Source organism: Anguilla rostrata, chromosome 13, assembly GCF_018555375.3.
Source record: "Anguilla rostrata isolate EN2019 chromosome 13, ASM1855537v3, whole genome shotgun sequence".
Taxonomy (NCBI): domain Eukaryota; kingdom Metazoa; phylum Chordata; class Actinopteri; order Anguilliformes; family Anguillidae; genus Anguilla; species Anguilla rostrata.
Window position 1 is genome coordinate 10,406,387 of NC_057945.1, and position 22,067 is coordinate 10,428,453.

Below are 22,067 nucleotides of genomic sequence, written 5' to 3' on the forward strand. Positions count from 1 at the left end.
GAAAGCTGATCAACCCCAAGCCTTTTTGATGAAAGTGGGAAACACCGTCTTGGACATTGTTCCAAAATCTCCCGTGAATGCTCAGTTGGTGTCTGCCACTCCAATCGATCTGTTGGATGACCTTACGGTACCTGTAGATATGGACATTGTTATCGTGGAAGACACCCCTTCCTGGCGAGAAAGAGATGTTGTGACACTCAAAATCATGAAGAGGAGATTATCACTGCCCTTTCCCTCTGGGTGGATGAGTGCACCTAAACCAGGGCAGGACTTATACACCCCCCCCCCCCATTAAAGAATTGCCCAAGACCTTCGCTGTTAGATTTGAGCCACCCGTCTGTTTGTTCAGGGGCGATTCTTACCATATTGCATTTCTCCAATGCCCATTAGTCCACTGCCCGTGGTCTTTACACCACTGTACTTTCAAATCATGCATTTCCAGGTGGAGTAACTGGTTGGTGCACTGCAACCCAACTATGGTTATCCTGTTTTGTAGGGTCACCAATGGATCATTCTTAATGAAACCATCTGCTAGCACCCTAGATGGAAATTTGCAGCCAATTGATTTTGAATTGCTCGCCTGTTTGGTCTTGGATGCATAATTAATGCATGTGCATCGTGATCCAGGAATATGTCTTTCTGGGCACAGTTACCCTTTGTTAATGAGGTCTTTCCCCCAGAATTACATACTGACGTCAGCTTAGGCACTGTGAAACATCAGCAGGTTGTGCTTCATCACTGAAGCTCCTGTGCCCCTACAATCACCCCTCTTTCAAAGTCACTGAGGTCTCGTCTTCCTGCCATGCTCACCGTAATTATAAGCAGCCAGGCATGCCTATTCATTATGCGCACGAGCCTGAGAATGCTGGGATGCTAACTGCATAATTAAGTTACGGCCTTGTTCTCAGTACACGTACAGTTTTGTGAAAAAGTATTTGCCCTCTTCCTGATTTCCTCTGTTATTGCATATCTGCCACAATGAATGGTTTCAGATCTTGAGACAAAATGTAATATTAGACAGAGGGAACCTGAGTAAACACAAGACACATTTTTGAAATTATTTCATTTATTTGATGAAAAAAGTTATCAAACACCCATATCACTAAAGTGAAAAAGTAATGCCCCTTTAAACCTAATAACTGGTTGCACCACCTTTAGCAGCAATAACTGCGACCAAATGCTTCATATAATTTGATATTAGTCTGTCTCATATCCATGTGTATGAATTGTAACCCACTATTCTTTGCAGAGCTGCATTAATTCAGACGAATTGTTAGGTTTTTGAGCATGAACTGCTCGTCTCTGGTCCTACCACAACTCTCTTTCGGGCTCAAGATAAGACTTGACTTAGGTGACTAGGCCACTCCTAAACTTTAATTTTGTTTATTTTCAGCCATTCAGATGTGGACTTGCTTTTGTTTTTTGGAACATCGTTTTGCTGCATAACCCAATTACGATTCAGCTTCAGCTCCAGCTCATGAACAGATGACTGGACATTCTGTTTAAGAATTTTCTGGAACAGAGCAGAATTTATGGTTCCTTCAATAATGGCTAGCCATGCAGGTCCAAAAGCAACAAAACATCCCCACAGCATCAAACTACCACCACCATGTTTTACTGTTTGTATGATGTTCTTACTGTGAAATACTGTAGTACTTGCTTTATGCCAGACACAATGGGATCAATGTCATCCAAAAACTTCCACTTTTGACTCTTCTGTCCATAAAACATTATCCCAAAAGGACTGGGCATCATCCAGGTGCTTTTTTTTTTTTTTGTAAATGTGAGATGAAAAATGTTTCTCTTATTGTGGAGTCATGAACACTCACCATAGCTGAGGCTAGAGAGGCCTGCAGTTCTTTGGATGTTCTTCTGTGATCTTTTGTGACTTCCTGAATGAGTTGTTGATGCACCCTTGGATAAATTTTGTCAGGCTTAGCCACTCCTGGAAAGATTGATCAAGGCATAGTGTGTTTTAGAACTTGTGGTGACTCTTTTCTGTCTATCTGCATGAGTGGTTTTAGATCAACAGGGCTGTCCTGCATCAATAGCCTGGCTGTGTTCAATCAGCTGAATCTAATAATCAATTAAATTTGGTTAATTGGTTGATTGAGTTACTAAGGGGGTAGTTAATTTTTCACATGGGTGATATGGGTGTTTGATAACTTTTTTTATTGAATAAATGATCTGAAATAATTCAGTGTATATAGCAATAGAGGAAATCAAGAAGGAGCAATTTTCTCAGTCTCAGTCTCCATATGTATGAGAGTAACAGTGTCAGTCTCAGTGCATACGAGTGAGAGCCCTCCCGGTCTCAGTGACAGTCCCAGTCTCGGGAACTTATGAGAGAGTTTAAACTGAACAGTTGCGGTCATTGTAGCTCTTGTCAGAGTGGGGGGTGAAGCTGTAGGCTTATGTGAGTCAGTTCCTGTGAGAGGGCTCTAAATAGCCCCTAATTAGCCGTTAAGCGCTCGGGCCCACCCTCTGCCGACCGTCCCTCGGACCTCTGCGGGCGGAGCTTGGGCTGAGGCTGCTGGCGTCGGCGGCGGCGTCCCACGGCGCGGCCGCACGCTGGCACCGCTGCCGTAATTGCGGTGCGGTAAATTTGGCTTCGCCGGGGGGAGCGGCGGCTCCACCTCACGGCCCTGCAGCTGCGGGCTGTCGGAAAACCAGTCTGTAATCACCCGGCAGGGTTTCAAATCAAGCGCTTAATCTGTCGGGTGCGTGTGAGCTGTGCTCTCCACCTCCTCCTATGAAAGGTTTCGTGATTACTGATATAAAAAGATTGAAAGTATTATCCTTCCTCCATGGTTCACAATGGCTGATGTTGTCCTGTGTGGTTTACAATGGCCAGGGTTGTCCTGTGTGGTTTGTAATGGCTGGTGTTGTACTGTGTGGTTTGTAGTGGTCAGGGGTGTCCTGGGTAGTTTGTAATGGCTGATGTTGCCTGTGTGGTTTGTAATGGCCAGGGGTGTCCTGGGTAGTTTGTAATGGCTGATGTTGCCTGTGTGGTTTGTAATGGCCAGGGGTGTCCTGGGTAGTTTGTAATGGCTGGTGTTGTCCTGTGTGGTTTGTAATGGCCAGGGTTGTCCTGTGTGGGTTATAATGGCTGGTGTTGTCCTGTGTGGTTTACAATGGCTAATGTTGTCCTGTGTGATTTTTAATGGCCAGGGTTGTCCTGTGTGGATTATAATGGCTGGTGTTGTCCTTTATGGTGTGTGATGGCCAGGGTTGTCCTGTATGGTTTCGTTGGCCTGTGTTGTCCTTTATAGTGTGTGATGGCCAGGGTTGCCCTGTATGGTTTCGTTGGCCTGTGTTGTCCTTTATGGTGTGTGATGGCCAGGGTTGTCCTGTATGGTTTCGTTGGCCTGTGTTGTCCTTTATGGTGTGTGATGGCTTTCATTCCCCTGTTAAACTCCAGGGTACGATGAAGAAGGGGCTGCAGAAGCCAGAGGAGCTAGAGGAGGAGGAGCCAGAGAAGGAGGAGCTTGATTGGTGGTCTAAATACTACGCCTCACTGGCAGAACTGGAGAAACAGGTGGGGATTGTGTGTCACCGTCCGTCCCAGCCAGGAAACACTGTGTTAGCACAAGTGCACATACTAATGGAACTCATATATATCAAATACATATGAAATATGTGCATTTTACAAGCACGTACTCAAACAGATTAAAATAGACAATCGATCAATTCGGACATTTAATATAAAAGTGCAACCAAAGATAAACCATTTGTGGTTGAGGAGCTCCGGTATGAGCCTCGTGTTGTTTTGGTTGTGATGGATTGAGTGGGTCACGTGACTGTTGGCCGTTGATGTGTTTTCAGAATGAGGAAGAAGAGGATGCCGATGAGCAGCAGGATGGAGGTGAATCAGCAGGGTTCTGGGGGCTGTGGTTCTAACATCTTCCACCAGATGCATCAGTGCATATTCACGCAAATCAGGAACTGGTCAAACGGAAAATCCGTGTCTGTGGTCCTGTGAGCCTCCCACAGCGATCATATGACTGTCTGAGTTCCTAGTTTTATGGGCTCTACCTAAAAAATGAAGAACTGAACTCTATTTCTCCATCGATCATTACAATAACACCACAGAGCCGCGGATGGGGATTTGCGTGTTCAAGCCACATTTAAATAGGATTCATGTAGATGTGGTGTAAAAAGAAAAAAAAAGTCCCATTTTCCCCCATTCAAACCAACATGGCAGAACATTTAACCCCGTCAATGCCTCACTGAGTCCGATTGAGTAAAAGTATCTGATTTTGCCACTGTGCCTGCGTCTGTCTCTCAGATGGAGGACTGGAGGCCGAGGAGGATGACGCGGTGGTGGTTGAAATTGAGCCCCCCCCAAAACCCAAGAGGAAAAAGGTCGCCACTCTGCAGGTAGGGCTTCGTTTTTGCATCCGGTCGATTTACGTCACCCGCCAATCCCGCCGAGTTCTCACTGACCAAAGGGAAATGTCTCCACGCGTCTGCAGCTCTACCCCTCTGAGCTGGAGAACGAGTTTAACGACTTCATGGACTGGTTGCACACCTTCCCTATCTACAAAGGCAAGTCTAACTACGATGACGAAGATGATGATGACGATGAACGGACTATGGGCAAATACAAGGTAAAAAATGAAACGATTTTGAAGATTGGAGAGGAACCTCCATTTTGTTCATCCATTTCACTTATTAATGGGGAAACTGAATTCCTTTGTAAAATGTCGCTAGTTTACCTCAGAAATTGTATTTTACACACATATTGTTGGGACCTTTGTAATAATCCCTGGGGCGAAGAAGTATGAGTCCCATCACACAGAAAGCTTTTGGTTGGATTGACCAAGATGGCCTTTGCACAGCTGACCTACCTGTGTTAACTGTGTGTGTGCGTGTTTGTGTGTGCGTGTGTGTGCGTGCGTGCATGTGTGTGTGTTTGTGTGTGTGTGGCAGGGTTCATTTTTAATATACCCCATCTCAAAAGAAGATGAGGATGCGGAGTGCCAGATCACCAACGGAATCCCCAAAAACCTTCCCATCAAAGTCCTGGTGAGGGTGTATATGGTGAAGGTAAGCAGGCTGCGCCACTCATTAGTGTAATGATGTCAGCAGGGAATATTTCCCCACTTTTACATAATTGCCCCATTAGTCTTCTGCTGAGGGGCGGGGGAAATGTCCTAGGGAAGCAGTGTGATGAAAAGTGCCGTCCGTCTCCCAGGCCACCAACCTGGCGCCCACAGACCCCAACGGCAAAGCGGACCCGTATGTGGTGGTGAGGGTGGGGGAGCAGCACATGGACAGTAAGGACCGCTACATCCCCAAACAGCTCAACCCGGTGTTCGGAGAGTGAGTCTGCTTCCCGCTCACTGCTTACACCCTCTCTCTTCCATGAAGTAGGAAGAGGCTGCATCCAATCGCTGTGAAGGCGACGGCTAGAATGCTTCCTGCTCGGATGCACAGATGAATTTCCTAACTGATGCACAGACCTGCCTGTCTTCAGTACTTCACCTAAACCAGGGCTGCCAAACCCTGTCCCTGGAGATCTACTGCTCTGTTGGTTTTGACTCTAACCCCAGCACCGCACTCCTCATTTAACATCCAGAGATCTCATTGAGCTGCTAATTAGTAGCATCGGGTATGCCAGATTATGGTTGAAATTAAAATCTACAGGACTGTAGATCTCCATGAACAGGGTTGGGCAGCCCTGACCAAAACAATCATTATGACCAACATCACAACCCAGAGGAAGGCTGTGAAGTTGTTCATCTCCTGTCTTATGTTGTGTTCTGAGGCTGCACGGAGGAGTAAATTACTGGTGCTACTTTTCATCTCCTCTCAGAGTCTTCGAGCTGACCGTTTCCTTCCCGCTGGAGACCGAGCTCACGCTGTCCGTGTTCGACCACGACCTGGTGGGGTCCGACGACATGATCGGAGAAACCCGCATCGACCTGGAGAACCGTTTCTACAGCCGGCACCGGGCCGGGTGCGGCATCGCCCTACACTACGACAAGTGAGTGGCGGCTGCCGTCTCGCCATCTTGTGCTGCTAGGTCACAGATTCTATAGACTAGCCAGATGGTCAGCTCTGTATTCTGAACGTTGTAGGTTCCGTCTCTCTAGATTCGAAATTAAAGTTCCCAATCGATACCTGCCATGACTAAGGGTAAAACATTAGAAACTTGGATGTTCTATCCCTTGTCCACTCTTCTTCATAAATTTACATATACTGTCATATAGTACAAGAAACTCCTGTTATTAATTAGAACTGCCCGGAGCAGTGGCATCCACTCAGAGCGACAAGTTGTGCTGGTTTCTGTTTTCACCATAAAACCTGTAGCCAGTCAGACCAAAGGAACCAGGTGCGGTGAGTTAACTTCTTTAATGTATCAATTATGCGCTGAGTAACAACAGTAACCAAAAGAGTGTCTAAGGAGAAGACTGTATTACATTAATAAAGTGTAGGATCAAATGATTGCAGCAGCTGGCCTTCTGGTTGCCTAGATCTGGGATTAAATCTCATCACTAATTCAGAGTGGCATCTAACGGCAGGGGCTTGACGATGCCTCTTGCTCCATCAGGCTTGCTCGAGTAATGTATTTTGCGAACGTTCACCACTGTGCTGTGATTTCAGAGACGGGTACAATCAGTGGAGAGATGCCAAAAAACCGTCCGCCATCCTGGCCGACCTCTGCCGCAAGAACGGCATGCCCTCCCCGGAGTACCGTCAGTCCGAAGTCAAGGTCCTCAACAAAATCTTCAAAATCCCCAACGAGGCCTTTCCAGAGGGTTGGTTTCCTGCTCTGCCGCCGTTCGTTTTTATGGCCGTGTTTGTCTCCGGTCCTTAATTAATATGTGAGCCCACACTTACTGAATGGGAGCATGGACATGCTGTGAATATGTGAATCTCCAGGGGATTCTGCCTTAGTTTTATAGCTTAATGGGTGTAATATATTTTGGAGCTGCAGTACTTGTTTCATGCAGTGCTGCACTGCTACCTGCCCAGATTACATCATATGAACATTTCTTCTTTGTGCTATATTATTACATCAATCAGCCTGTCTACCTGTACTAATACACTTGTAACCAGTGACATAACTTTGTTAGCGTATGTTTGTAGGGCAAGGATTTATAAGAACCTTTGATCAGGCACCCTTCCTGGTGTGCTCCCACCTGTAGTGTATGAGATCTCATTTCAAGTATTTCTGTGAATTTTAAAATGTGGCAAGTATATTCATTTCTATCATTTAAGGCATAAACTTGATTCAACTACCTGAATGAAGTCTTTCCTAGCAAAAGTTAGCAAAGCGACCTAGCTGACTTACTGCAATCATTCAACACTGGCAACTGTACATATTCTTAGGAAGCGAAGTTGCAGTTACAAACATTTCTGCTAGCTAGCTCACAAATGCTGACTGGCTAACATTAACTAATTTGTCTTTGTGCTGTGGCACAAAGACAAATAATATTACATTGCTTTACAATCCCTTAGCAGCATCCAGTGTTACTCTCTCGAATACAAAAGTATGGTATCACCAAGAAGGCACAGAGACCCTTTATCAATAAGTGCAATGTTAACCTAAAAAAGGCTGTATTTTAACAAAAGAATGCACCAGTAGAGATAACCAGTCCTGCACAGCTATACCTGTAACATTTTTGAAAGAAAGAAAGAGAAAGAAAGAAAGAAAGAAAGAAAGGATTTCATAAGGGGGTCAGGGAAGCAGTGGTGAAGTCTGAAGAGGTGGGTCTTGAGTCTGCATCAGAAGATGGGCAGGGTTTCTGAAGTCCTGACTGCAGTGGGAAGCTCATTACACCACGGGAGGTCAGATCAGACAAATAAAAAATGCTTAAATTCAAACATTTAAATCTAATCCTTTTTTTTATATATATACAAATAAACCATGCCACACCTCACAGTAAGCTGGTATTTGTCCCTGTCTGTCACCAGTTCTTAAAAATAACTAAATTGTCTGCTCTTACCTCCCAGGCTGTGCAAGTGGCAATTAGCACACTTAGGGTAGAAGCCTAGTGCCACCTCTTCACTTAATGAACATGTTATTTTCAGTTACATTTTTATGACCTTGAAAAAATTGCTGGGGACAAAATTGCCATTATGACGAAGAGCCAGGGACATGTCCCCAGTGGAAATTACATCTATGCTTGTAACAAATAAATCATCACAGAGCAGTTCAATGAATGTTTTTCAGCCACGCAACATAAAACAAACATGATCTGAGATGTAAGGGAAAAGAAGATCAGTTATATAATGGTACACTACATTTCCAAAAGTATGTGGACACCCCTTCTAATGAGTGGTTTCAGCTATTTCAGCCACACCCATTGCTAACAGTTGCATAAAATCAAGCATACAGCCATGCAATTTCCGTTGACAAACATTGGCAGTAGATTGGGTCACACTGAAGAGCTCAGTGACTTCCAACGTGGCGCTGTCATAGGATGCCACCTTTCCAACAAGTCCGTTCATCAAATTTCAGTTCATCAGCTGCCCCAGTTGACTGTAAGTGCTGTTATTGTGAAGTGGAAATGTATAGGAGCAATAACAGCTCAGTTGCACAGCGGCGGGCCACACAGGCTCACAGAATGGGCCGGCCGAGTGCTGAAGCGTGTGGTGCGTACGAATCTGGGTTTGGCGGAATGCATAGTGCCAACTGTACTGGTCCAAATGGTGCCAACTTTAAAGTTCGGTGGCGGAGGAATAATGGTCTGGGACCATTTTTTATGGTTTGGGCTAGGCCCCTTAGTTCCAGTGAAGGTAAATCTGCACAGTGTGCAGTGCTATACGGTGTTTATATGCAGTGATCCAGTGTGCAGTGCTATACAGTGTTTATATGCAGTGGTACAGTGTGCAGCAGTACACAGTGTTTATATGCAGTGATACAGTGTGCAGTGGTACAGAGGATATACAGTGTGCAGTAGTATAGATGGTACACAGTGTTTATATGCAGTGGTACAGTGTGCAGCGGTACACAGTGTTTATATGCAGTGATACAGTGTGCAGTGGTACAGAGGATATACAGTGTGCAGTAGTATAGATGGTACACAGTGTTTATATGCAGTGATACAGTGTGCAGTGCTATACAGTGTTTATATGCAGTGGTACAGTGTGCAGATAGAGGTATGCAGGGCAGGTACAGTGGCAGTGTCGCGATGCTGGAAGAATAAGAGACGAGGAGGACGAGGCGAGCTGAGGACACAGGCCTGGCGTGCTGCGGCGCTGGGGGGACATGGGGGAGTTCTGCGAGGGGGCGTATCCCCTGGTCCCCGAGCACCTAGAGGTCCGCTCCCTTCTGAACCCCGAGAAGCCCGGACTGCCCCAGGTGAGCCCCCCCCCACCCTTCCCGCCCCTTCCCCCCCACCCGCCACCCCACGCTGGGTCTCACCGAAACCGTCTGATCTCCCCCCCTCCCCCCCACAGGGCTACGCTCACATGTGGATCGACATGTTCCCTGTGGACGTGCCCGCTCGTCCGCCCGTCAACATCAAGCCCCGCCTCCCCATAAGGTTACACACCCCTGACTTCACACTTTACAGATAACAACACATATAAATGTACTTAAAACAACATTCAATATACAAAAACATAACTGTATTTCCGAAACCTGTATAACCGTATACATGAGGATATACAATGTACTCAGTCTCCTGGCACTATATGAACTGAGCCCTCTCATGAACTTCACACTTTGAAAAGCTCATTTTTCACAGTTAATCACATTTGCATAAAAATCTGTTGAGCACTTTGATAGGGAGAATCAGCACTTGCACACAATGTGTTGAACATTTATCTTTGTCAGGCAAAGACCAGTGAGGTTTAATTTAATCCTGATTATACATTAACCTCCTCACATTTTATTTGAGAGCACACGTGGGTGGGCACTGTTTCTCTCTTATTATTTTGCACCAGTCGAGTCCTTGGAACTGTTCCTTTAACTAGCAGGCGTGATTATGTCAAATCAGAAAACATCTTATTTAGTTTTTTTTCTACATTCATTCGCCACTGAAAAATCATCTAATAACTGTATGAAAAAAACATCTCTCTCGCTTTTCTGATTTTAATTTGTTTTCATTATGATCATTACAGTTAAAGGGCTGGATTCTTGCACGATGTCATATGATTTAGGCTCCAGGAGTTGTTTCAAAGAGAGCAAATAATTCACCTCAAAGAGACGCACAGTCAAAACCCACCTGATGTAAAGGATGGGGAATGTAAAGACTTTCCTAGGCTTGTATTTGTGAGAGAGGAAAGTAAAATGCCCGAATGTCTTTGCGTTTGAAATGAAGCTACGAGCTGCGTGTGATCATATGGAACACGGATGACGTGGTGCTGGACGATGTCAACCCCTTCACCGGAGAGCTGTCTAGTGACATTTACGTAAAAGGGTGAGTCAACAAACACCAGGCTCAGGGATGCTAATGCTGCTGCCGTTCTGCTTTTGACTTCCATTATTTTAAGAAATGTGCCTTTTTTTTTAGTATAACACCAGATTTACTTACTGTCAAAAATATCAAAATAGGAAAATAGACCTTTATCCTGAAATCGTGCCTATGAGAAATCTTGGAATAATCATTGTTTTTGGATGCAAAAATGTATTTTTACTGTCTGCTTACAAACTGGGTTTTATTATGGGTAAAAGCTGAGCCAGTCCTGTCTCCTTTGTGTATGTGTGTGTGTATGTGTGTTTTCCCCAGCTGGATCAAAGGTTTGGATGGGCAGCGTCAAGAGACGGACGTCCACTTCAACTCCCTGACCGGGGAGGGCAACTTCAACTGGCGCTTCGTTTTCCGCTTTGACTACCTGCCCACGGAGAAGGAGATCACCTACAAGAAGAAGGAGTCCCTGTTCTCCCTGGAGGCGTCCGAATTCCGCCAGCCCGCCGTCCTGGTGCTGCAGGTCTGGGACTACGACCGCATCGGAGCCAACGACTTCCTGGGTGAGGCCCGGAGGGTACGGGGCGGAGCGGGGGGGCTGGCGTCTATTCTGCGCCTCCCAACACGACCCCGGGTCTTCGCATTAAAAACGTTCAACCTGCTTCTCGTCCTCCTCCCCTTCCTCTTCCCCTTCCCCAGGGTCCATAGAGCTGCGTCTGAACGACATGGTCCGGGCGGCCAAGACCTCGGGCCAGTGCAACGTGCGGATGGCGAAGGACCGCGCCACGCCCCGCTTCTCCATCTTCCGCAGCAAGCGCATGAAGGGCTGGTGGCCCCTGATCAAGCTCAAGAGCCAGGAGGACATCGAGCGGGAGGAGCGCGAGGCCGAGGAGGCCAAGAAGAACAAGAACAAGAAGAAGAAGAAGAAGAGCAAGCGCAGCCAGATGAAGCCGGAGGACCTGCAGTTCGTGGACGCCAGCGGGAACACTTATCTCCTGATGGTAATAATTACCCATAATTACTGTGGCTTGCGCGTGTCTCGCGCGCGGAGGGAGATCCGCGCCTGATCGTTGCTCCGCGGGAAGGCGGTGCCGGTGGAATAGCGGGCTTTGTTGTCTCTCCGAAGGGGAAGGTGGAGGCCGAGTTCCAGCTGGTGATGGCTGAGGAGGCGGACAACAACCCCGTGGGCCTGGCGCGCAAAGAGCCCGAACCACTAGACAAACCCAAGTGAGACGCTCACCCCTTCTGCTCATACCATACACATCTGCTACACCTCTGATACACCTGCGCTACATCTCTGATACACTTCTGATATACCTGCGCTACACCTCTGATATCTGTGCTACACCTCTGATACCTGTGCTACACCTCTGATACCTGTGCTACACCTCTGATATACCTGCATTACATCTCTAATATCTGTGCTACACCTCTGATACACTTATGATATACCTGCGCTACATCTCTGATACTTGTGCTACACCTCTGACACACCTCTGCATCTCTACCACTCTACACCCCTGCTACATCTTTGTGTCTTTGCTATATTTCTGCCTCTCTACTGCAGCTCTAATGCATTTAACTCTTACACCAGAAACATGAATATTTGAGTCCCAAGGCTTTCACATGGCTTCATGTGCCTCATCTGTCTTAGTCCAGTAATGTCTTATGGTGTGTTCACACAGCAAGCAACCCATCAACCGAGTTTCCTGCTGTATGAATGCAGGGTTAGTCCAAACTGTTTTCCCTCAGGGCTGTGAAGACTCAGGTTTCCTTCAAACATGCGATGAAGCCACTCTTAGCGTATGCATGCTTTCCAGGCTGTTTGTCACAGATACGCAGGCCTATCAACTCGCATTATATCGGTGTCATGTTTTTCACTGCTTACACAAATGGCAACCTTAGGCAACAGGCCGGTAGCTGGTGACACTGAATGCCTTTTCCTGTCCTACCCAAGTCGAAAGCACATTTAGCAATCTTTCAGGATGTTTGAAACTCACTTACAGTTTTGCTATTGTGACATGCTGTAGAACACGTTCTCACCATCTTCATTTACTCTCACAAATCTGTCCCAGGTTGCTCAAACTGGGCCAGAAGCTGGGTTATGAACAAGCACGGCCTTGAGCGTTTCACAAACGCTCAAAACAAAGCATAACTTGGACCGTTGTCTTTGTTTAATTTCTGTTCCAACGGTATTTCAGTTGAAGTGATAATCAACAAAGCAGTTCTTGTCCTAAGAATTTATTGAGAAGTCCTTTTTTTCTTGTAGTGTGGGCAACTTTTCTGCTGCTTAACTAATGGAGCCTATTTTTTCATCAACTCAATGCACATTCCTCATGGCGGGCTCCCAAATAATACAAATGATTTTATTGGGTCAGCTGACGAGCATTGCCCGTTCAAATTTCGACTCACTTATTATGGTTGATAGCACTGTTGCCTCACAGCAGGAAGGTGTCCAGGTTCAAACTCTGGCTGAAGCCTTTCTGTGTGGACTTTGCATGTTCTCCCCGTGTCTGGTTACTCCGGTTTCCTCCCACAGTCCAAAGACATGCAGGTCAGGCTCCTAAGCGGAGAGTCTAAATCGCCCGTAGGTATGGGTGTGTGATGGAATAATGTGTGGGCCCTGTGACGGATTGATAACCTGTCCAGGGTGTATTCCTGCCTCTTGCTTCCCCGCGACCCTGACCTGGAATAATCGGGTTAGGCGGGTAGATGGATATTATGGTTAAATTTATTGTTTTCAATTTAGCAGGATGAGCAGGATCAGCGAACGCCCTTCCCCCGGGGTCTCCGCTGTGTGGTCTGCTGGAATAATGCTGTCACTGCATTAGCTTCTCACCTTCTCTCCACCTCTTTCCAGTCGTCCCAAGACCTCTTTCAACTGGTTCGTGAACCCGATGAAAACCTTCATCTTCTTCATCTGGAAGAAATACAAGAAGTACATCATCGCCCTGTTGGTGCTGGCGCTCTTGACCATGTTCCTCGTCCTCATCCTGTACACACTTCCTGGCCAGATCAGCCAGCTGATCGTCAACGGATGATCCTCGAGGGCAGCTGCTCTTTCATTATCTTTCTTTTTCATTTTCACTCACTTCTTAAATCTGCCTCTGGACAGTAGGTCAGCTGCGGTTCCTCGATCAGAGAGCCTGCCAAAATCCCCGGAGCACAAAAAGCAACAATCAAACTTTTTTGCGTTCCTTTTCCATGTGTTCTTACTGTGTAGTCGTTATGAACAAAAGTGCAGGTTATACAAAATGTATGTACTGGAATCATGCTGAGGTTCACTGTATAGTTATCGCTTTTTTATTTGGTTTATTATAATTGCTAATGTATTAAAAACTAACTAGGAATATTGGAAATCTGCGCTGAAAGTCACTTGCATTGTTATTACAGACCCATAGCGGTCTTTCTTGAGAAATGACACAATCTCGCGTTGTCGAGTAACGTGTAAATGTATTTCAAGGCATCGTTTGACAAGTGCTGTGTGATAACAGCAGAACAAGTGCATACGGCTATGTGCACTGTCATGGTTGTTATCAAAGCTTATTAGCCTGTGTGATTGGATTTGTTGCCATATTAATGTAATCATCTGAGGTGCAGGTGTTAAATTTTAAGGAAACGTTTCTTCAGGAGAGGTATATCCTACATGCCTAAAATATATGTATACACAAAACTCATCCATGTTCTTTTCTGTTCAGAGTAGTTTTATACGAAATATGAAATATTTACAAAGACATTAAAGGCAACTCAGTGAAAAGACTATACATGGTGATCACTGTTTAATTTTGTTTTATTTTTGGATGATTAATCAGTCCAATAACAAAAAATACTATAAACTTATTTTATGATTAAATGCACCACACATTGTGCACCTGCACTTTTGAATGAAAGTGTGAGACCTGGGTCAAATACCTATTTGTTCTGGATTCAAATACTTTTCTACGCTTTACTGATCTTGTCTGGTGTATTGGAACCAATGAAATACTCTCAAAAAGTGCAAACCCCGCCTTCCGGTCATATTGACAGGCTCAGTTACACCAGGCAAGATCAACAGAGCACAGAAAAGTATTTGCAACCAAAACAAATACATATTTGGCCCTGGTCTGGCTAACTGCGCTGCCGCTACAAAGGTCCTATCCAGAACATTAATCTACAGATGGCGATTAATCACAATTTGTCTCTTTCCCTCACGTCAGTCTATACATGTGAAAGTCTGATTTTACTCAGTGTACCTTCTCCAAGTTTTGGTCCAGTATTTCTCTTGTTTTACACTTATTGACCCAGTATCAAGAACACATCGTCCAATCCCAGGTATATGTTGCTGAAGTCTTGCTGCATGCACAGCTAGCAACCAATTACAGAAAGCCATTATTGCCAGTTCTGTCACCTCACAGGTCAAGAAAAAGAAATCCATTTTTTAAAAAAGCTAACTGGTCATGGATATACATATTCATGACACGTTTTAACAAAGGGAAATTGCTGGCTCAGTCCTTGTTTCTATAATTATAGGATTCATTGAGTTGGTGTCATTAAATAGCTCTACACAATATGGATCTGCACCATGGGTGATCTGTTTAGCCTGTGATTGTGGTTCAAGCTCCAGAGGGAATTTAAAGAAGATAAATTTAGTGAATGCCTTGTGTCAAATAGTGTAATTAATAAAAAAAACACGTCATGCATTAAAAACTATATGACAAGAACCCTGTGTTGCAGTTTAAACAGAGTGGTGTTGTGTGCAAATTTACTGTATGGTAATGGTTCTACCAAATGGGGATATTTCACTGTAAAATGTATGTGTTTGCCCGTGGTAAGACTGATACTGTATACTGAAGGATCCGGGGGTGGGGGTGGGGGGGGTGTCAATATACAGCCTGAAAATGGAAACGTGAACATTATTGGGGATTTATGGCTATTATTATGAATATGCTCGCTGGATGGAAAGAGAACAAGAAAATGGTTAAATGTGGGTTTGTTTGCCTAGGTTATGATTGACAGGGATGAATAATCTGTAATCCCCTCTTCAGTAGGAGCATGGAATAGCAGAATGGCATTCGTATGATAAAAATAGGAATTAACTGTAATTAACATTAAATTCTCATTTAACTCATGCACAGTCCATTCTTTTCACTCTCTGTGATTTTAGGGTTTCTGCTGATGTCTAGAGCAGGGATTTTAAACTCAAATCCTACAGAGCTGCAGTGTCTGCAGGTTTTGTGGTTTCCTTGCCTTGCGAACAAGGTGTGTGGATTGTTTAGCCAATCAATAAGTTGAATGAATTAGTGACGCTGAAACACTGAAAACTAGCACTGTGCGGAGCGGAGTGTTTGTAACAGGAAAAAAAAAACGAGTGGTCAGCGTAAGAGAACAATTATTTTCACAAGATCTTTGGGAGTTTCCTCACCGGGTTTTTTTCCACTGGCAATCCGCCAAATTACTGTCGTGACGGTTAGGCCTACATTTACACAAAATGACAAATAAATAAATTGCGTGAAGTGTAGGCCTATTCGAAAAGTACACCAACATGCAAGTTCAATTTCAATTTCAAGTTCACCGTGGCGGGTGGAGGACACGCGACAGTTACAGTAGTTGTGGACGCTTTTAACTCTGTTGGTTACCTGTTTGAAAAAGAACTGAAAACGCAGCAGCCTATTCACTTCCCGAATAGAATGACAAACATTTTTTTAAAACAATCTAAACCATCAACGAATTTCCAAGAAGTCAACTCTGCATTTATTTCTCTTTTTTTTCCTTCTTTTTACTGGACATCAATCATATTTGAAACATTAGGCTCAGCTATTGATCTATTGGAGTGTTTTCTCTAGCAGTAGCCTGTGTCCGTTTCAATTAAAAAGCTCAGCGCAGATCGGAGACGACGTGAAAAAGGTTCAGCGCTCACCTAACTCAATCGTAAACCATGGGAACTTTCAGCTGCACCGTCGCATGACAGAACCTGGGAAGCGGCAGGAACGCAGGCTGGAGCCCTCTGGGTGATTGAGTGCAACTTTAACGAGACCTGACAGCTGTGATGGGCGACTTCCAATCTTTATTAATGATGCCATTTCATTTCATCTTTCCTGTTCTGTTTTCGGCCGTGAAGTTTCACGGGGACTCGGAAAGTGTTATCCCTGGTCTGCCGCAACGTATGCCTGTGTCAAATTAACTTGATTTTCTGTGCCGAGTTAATTTTGTTTAAGGACGCACACCCCGATCCACACAGTGTAGTGTCAGCTGGATGCAGAGTATAGCCGAACTCCCAGATGTAGCCAAAGCAATGTCGGCCTGTGTTCAGTGTGGCTCTGTGCTCAGGGACCTGACATCACTTATTCATTTGATCTGCCTCTCTTGGTAATATGCAAAACAGCTTATTAGCAGATAAGCCTACTGCCTCCAGGCATTGACAGGTCAGGTTGGCCTATCGATTTCACAATCTCATTTTTCTTTAAAGGTCATTGTTTTATTATTTATTCCAAGATGTGTGATTTTCTTGCATAATTTCCATTATATTTTTTAAAGGTCAATCCCCCCCCACCCTCAAATCAGGCTTCTGAAAACAACAGGACAACAGGGTGCAACAGTTCACCAAACTCACAGTTCGGTTCACTTCACTGTGTTTTTGGCGAGGTACCAATGCCAATCTACAATATCTTTCATTTATTTGACAGATATGTCATTATTGGTTATAAAATGTAACCAAATCATTATCAAAAGCTTCAGAACACGTAAGTTTTCCACAGGTTTTCTTTCAAAAGGAAAAAAGTGACACTGTTATGTACAAATAGAAAATAACACCCACACTAAGCATGACACACCTTGCATGTCTTTTCACTATTTACTCATCCTATATATACAAACGGGTGGCAAATTAAAAGAACAACCAACAAGTCAACTCTTTTTAGTCCAATGTCTTAATTTTGTATTTCCCTTTGAAACCTGCTTAGCTGCCCCTAGTGTCTAAAAGAGTAATTGCACATTTACATCTATTTGAAAATCAACTCCATGCAATTTTACATGTATGCGCGTAGGACGCCTAATGTACTTCATTTTAGGGATGGAATACACTTATTTTTATGGTGTTACGATATACTTAACATTTATATATCATTTTAACTGAACTAAACTTATAAAATGAATGCTTTCGCATTAAATATTAATATGTATGATCAGTTTGCGAGAAACATTCCGGACAAAAGCATACATCAGCAAGGACAGGAAGTTAGTGTGCTGTCTGAGGACTATTTTTCAAGTAGGTTTTTTAATTCTGAACAGGCTTTAACATTGACAGGTTGCATTTAATACTGAGCTTTAAAAAACGTGAAATTGAAGATAAACCTGGCACTATTGATTGGGTTTATTTGTACGTTTAAAAATATTACTAAATGATATCAATATAATTAGGGGCTAAATCTTTTTAAATTAATAACAAATAAGTATTAAATAATATATTTAATATTTTCAAGTCTGTTTAAAGAAGGTTTTTGCTTACTCCCAACATAACGTCTCAAATTCCATTAAGAACTCAACTTGGCTGCCAGCAATATCGTGAAACTATTACGACATAGAGGTTAGTTGATAGTACGTATTTATTCATTTGAATTGCAATCACGCCCCATGATTACATTAATTTTCTTTGTGAAAACAAAACATGATATTTTTCGGGACCCACAAAACACGAATTGTACGGAATCGGTGGTTATATTAATTAACTGACAGCTCGCCTAACTGGTTCACAGTTCATGCCAAGCTCTTATCACACACGAACTATCAATGCGCGCACTCGTACGTGCGCGTTACCACCCCGCGCGTGTCAGATACACGCTCTTGTTGAGACAGTTCCTCGTTTTCCGCTTCCCATTTAATTCAGAGAGATGGGTAGGTGATTGGAGTGAGCACACGTTCTGGTAGTTATTTTAAATGCCAGTATATTTTGTCATTTGGCAATTTTACTTCTTTTCATATCACTGTAACTTTTAAACTGGAATATTAAATTCTAATTGATTTACAAAATGCCGGAGTTCATTTCGGTCGACGAGTTCATCGCCGAAACCTTGGAGGATTACAGCTCTCCAACAACATCTTCTTTCACAACGAAAATGTCAAGTTGCAGAAATGCTGTGAATAACATCGAAGAGGTATGTTTCAGCTGCTACAGAGCCGTAGCCTGTTTCCACGAGTGCAACGGACCGAATAAACTCCCTATGTGCCAAAAGCACGCTATTGTGTTTTGGAGCTGGAGAAGCACCTTGCCATAATAGCGCTCGTTTAGGTCTGATTTATCAAGACGCTCCCTTCCAGATCAGGTAGGTACGTGTTGCGATATGATGATGTTCTTGAAAGGGAATGAAGAGAGCTTGCGATGTAGACTACAAGAGGGTCTCTTTGTGTCCGCGTCTCGTTGTTGTGATCTCGTACGGCTTAGAAACATGGTTTGATCTTTTACATGCCCATCCCCACATATAATCGACCATGCGTTGTCTTCGCAACAACACAGTCTCTCATCCCGTGGCGTTTATTTTTATGCATGTCCAGACAAGCTGCTTAATTAAGAGTTAACAGTCTTGTTTACCGCGCGTGTCTTGATCATTTTACGGGGCTAGTTTATGCACCGGGCGCGCATTACATTTTTAGAGGTTTAAGCGATATTTCAGAAAAAAATAACCTACAAGGAATTATTAATGTTAACCATGAATTAAAGTAGCATTTTATTCTCCTTAAAAAGTCAATTGTTGGATTCACAGTGTAATTAAAGCCATTCCCACTATTTTGTGGAGGGACCAGACTAATTGAACGGAGTATCATTTTTGCTGAACTCGTGTTGGCTGGTTGGTCCTGTAGTTTTTATTGCGCTCTTGACATATTAGAAGGAATATTCAGGTTATGGAAAACTGAAATAGTTTCTTTTTATTTTAAAGAATGACATTGGCTACTGTTGTACACTGATGTCAGGTCGTGGTAGGCTATCTTTCGTTATCACAGCCTTAGTTCCATAGCACAAGGTCTTTTGGCATTTCAGATAAAAGCAGTTAATTTTTAAAAAAAGTTTGTTATCTACAAAATAATCACTGTATTCTGACTATCATACAGTGGTTTATTCTCAATCACTAATAATCAAAAGTGAGTAGGTTTCTGTGTCCGATGTGCTTGCAGTCTTATAATATACTGTGATGGCTGTGACGGCATTACCCAGAGCGCGTGACAGCCGTCGGCCTAAGCTATATTGTGGCGTTTTGGGAAAAACAGCAGCTGGTTGCCTTGCGTAATTTCGAGATGATTGTGAATCTTTTTGAACACAAAATCTGTAATAAAAGCGGCTGATTCACATTGTGTAGTAACTAAAATACAACCATTTTCTGTAACGCAGATTAACTGTTCAGTTAAGACCAACAAAACGGGTTAATTATGTTATTTAAAAAAAAACATTTAAAATCTAAGAAGAGAATAAAACGGTATGTATGAACCCTTCAGTTCTGGTCTGCTGCTCCATGATACAGGGAAGGGATCACCTTGCTCTGAAGTGTGTGTTTGGCTATTGTTTTGGCAGTCTATGGGATGCACCAGAGGTCAGAGCAGGAACAATGGCAGCTCAGAGTGCTGCTTCTGTGCAGCAGGATGTGCTCAGAGGGACTAGTAACCATGGCGATGACCCCATGCAGCTGAAAACTGAAAAAATTGGGATAGTGTTGTGTGCTGCGTGCCTGGCTGTGTGAACACCCCCTTGACAAGATGCAACCCAGTGAGTCTGGGGAGCCCCTCTGCCCCCGGGGGGGGGCGGAGTAGGGGGGGCGGGATGCGGCACGGGGGTAGCAGTGGTGATCTCCCATCTGCCCAACGAGAGTGCCTGTCACATTGGGAGATTAGATCAGATTAGTGCGGTGTGTCGAAGGCCCGCTAAGACGAGACAGGCAACGAGAAGCACGTTTTTGTCACTTTCTTTTAAAAATCTTTAAATTTGTTTTCTTATTTGTTCAAATGGAGATGGAAAGACGGTTGGTAAAGTTGTCCTATGAATTTCAGCATGTCCAAGAACAGCACTGGCATGTGACTCATGAAAAGATAGGCAGTCATGCCTGTACCCCACTGTCTGCTGGTCTCCTCTGGACAATTAGACATGAGTCCACTGCTTAATGAACCAGATATGATTAAAACTATGTGTGTGTGTTTGGGGGGGAGGGGAGGGGGGGTGTACTGAGATGGGACCCTTGTCTAATGAGGGGGATGAGTGTGTAGGACAGAGGTGTAGTGAGAAATATCTCTTATTTGGGTGAGAGTGTAGGATATGTGGAGAAAAGGTGTAGTTAGGAGTTAAATGAGTGAAGGTGAATTTGTGTGTGATGCTGCGATAGAGCACCAGGGCCACTATTACAGTGAGATAGTTAAAGGTTGATTAGCTGGCTATAAAACTGACCGGCCTCTGCACAGGCCATCTGTACACGTTTTCATGTTTACATGTTGTCTTTTTTATATAGTAATGCAATTGCCATGCAGTCTTTGCTTTGTTAGCCCTGTCACATTTTCATATTAAACATAACAAAAATCTACAGATGACAATGTTAATCCGCAAGGATGATAATCCGTGCTGCGTAATCACATGCTAACTGTGTCATGTAATAGAGCTGATACAGCAGGAGGCTTGGAAGCCATGTGTCACAAATGGGAAAACAACAGGGCAGTTGGCCAGTCAGGTTTTGGGGGGAGGTCATGTGACCAACACAATGCTGAGTGCAATGAGCCAGAGAGAGGCAAACTCTGACTTGCGTATCAGGCTGTGCTAAATGACACATTCCCAAACCTGGGGCACAGGTCACTCTAAGGCAGGGATCATCAACTCTGGCCCTCGAATCCAAATCCAGCCCTGGTTTTCTTTTCTCCCGGGTAATTAGTGCTACTGATTGGCCAGACTGTCTTCACACCTGACTCCCAGGCAGAGGGAGGGTGGAAAACCAGCAGGTCTCGTCTCTCAGCCACGTGGACCGCCCCCCCCGACTGTCACGGCCCTCTGTGATCACAGGGTGACAGCTTGAGTCACCCTTTCACAGGTGTGAGTCATGTGACCGCGAGGGTTAAGCTGAGACGTGTTGACTACTTGTGACCATGAGAGTTCCAAAATATGCGTGTAGTGCCTCGGTGCTTGCTGTTGCTGTGTTGGTTGTGTGCTCCCACAGAATATTTTAGTTCATCAGCTTTTAACAGTCAAAAGGCTGTCAGGATGTTAAGTTTAAAATATTTGGGAAACAATATTTCCCAAATATTCAAGGCTGAATTAAGTGCAGTAATCTCTTTTTCTGTAAGCAAACATCAGCATTGTGCGATTATATGGGTATAAACCTAAGCATTCACATGCTGCCAGCCCCAACGTGGATGTTTTGAATTAAATTACAGTGCAAATGTTAATCAAGCATATAGCCTAGCTGCGAGGCAAGCTTTCTGCAGGTCTTATCAAGAGGAAGCTCAGTCGACAGCAACCCTTTGCATTGTTTACAGTTTGCATTGACATAATGTATTTCACGAGAGTAAATATTTACTCTTGTGCTACTCTCTCTTGAACTGGGGAATAATGTAATATTTAATTAGAAGTGCTGAGACCATTCATCTGAGGGATTTCATATGGACAATTCCAACATAATGAATACATTCCAGCTTTGTGCCACGGGATACTATTCTGAATAATTAATGTAAACAATAAAATATATGAAGAAATGGGCCTAT

At 44.1% G+C, this 22,067-nt stretch overlaps 3 protein-coding genes across 4 annotated transcripts in view; all 3 read left to right on the top strand.

The window, feature by feature from the left end:
* Window positions 1-7,001, top strand: part of LOC135237676 (fer-1-like protein 4) — a 42,248-nt gene extending 35,247 nt beyond the window's left edge. For both annotated transcript variants that reach the window (XM_064305017.1, XM_064305018.1), the window contains exons 32-39: window positions 3,422-3,538; window positions 3,826-3,865; window positions 4,289-4,380; window positions 4,476-4,610; window positions 4,933-5,049; window positions 5,198-5,325; window positions 5,819-5,989; window positions 6,610-7,001. In XM_064305017.1, the coding sequence (XP_064161087.1) occupies window positions 3,422-3,538; window positions 3,826-3,865; window positions 4,289-4,380; window positions 4,476-4,610; window positions 4,933-5,049; window positions 5,198-5,325; window positions 5,819-5,989; window positions 6,610-6,823 (1,014 nt within the window). In that variant the 3' untranslated portion in view covers window positions 6,824-7,001. The remainder of the gene's footprint in view (window positions 1-3,421; window positions 3,539-3,825; window positions 3,866-4,288; window positions 4,381-4,475; window positions 4,611-4,932; window positions 5,050-5,197; window positions 5,326-5,818; window positions 5,990-6,609) is intronic.
* A 2,201-nt stretch (window positions 7,002-9,202) lies between these two features.
* Window positions 9,203-14,780, top strand: LOC135237679 (fer-1-like protein 4). The gene is made up of 7 exons (XM_064305026.1): window positions 9,203-9,313; window positions 9,412-9,497; window positions 10,278-10,376; window positions 10,686-10,927; window positions 11,064-11,365; window positions 11,491-11,591; window positions 13,225-14,780. Exons 1-7 carry the CDS (start codon window positions 9,221-9,223, stop codon window positions 13,403-13,405), a joined length of 1,104 nt encoding a protein of 367 aa, XP_064161096.1. The 5' UTR covers window positions 9,203-9,220; the 3' UTR covers window positions 13,406-14,780.
* A 3,374-nt stretch (window positions 14,781-18,154) lies between these two features.
* unm_sa1614 (un-named sa1614) overlaps window positions 18,155-22,067 on the top strand; it is a 62,548-nt gene continuing 58,635 nt past the window's right edge. Inside the window, exon 1 of the mRNA XM_064306093.1 lies at window positions 18,155-18,493. Coding sequence (XP_064162163.1) covers window positions 18,368-18,493 — 126 coding nt within the window. The 5' untranslated portion in view covers window positions 18,155-18,367. The remainder of the gene's footprint in view (window positions 18,494-22,067) is intronic.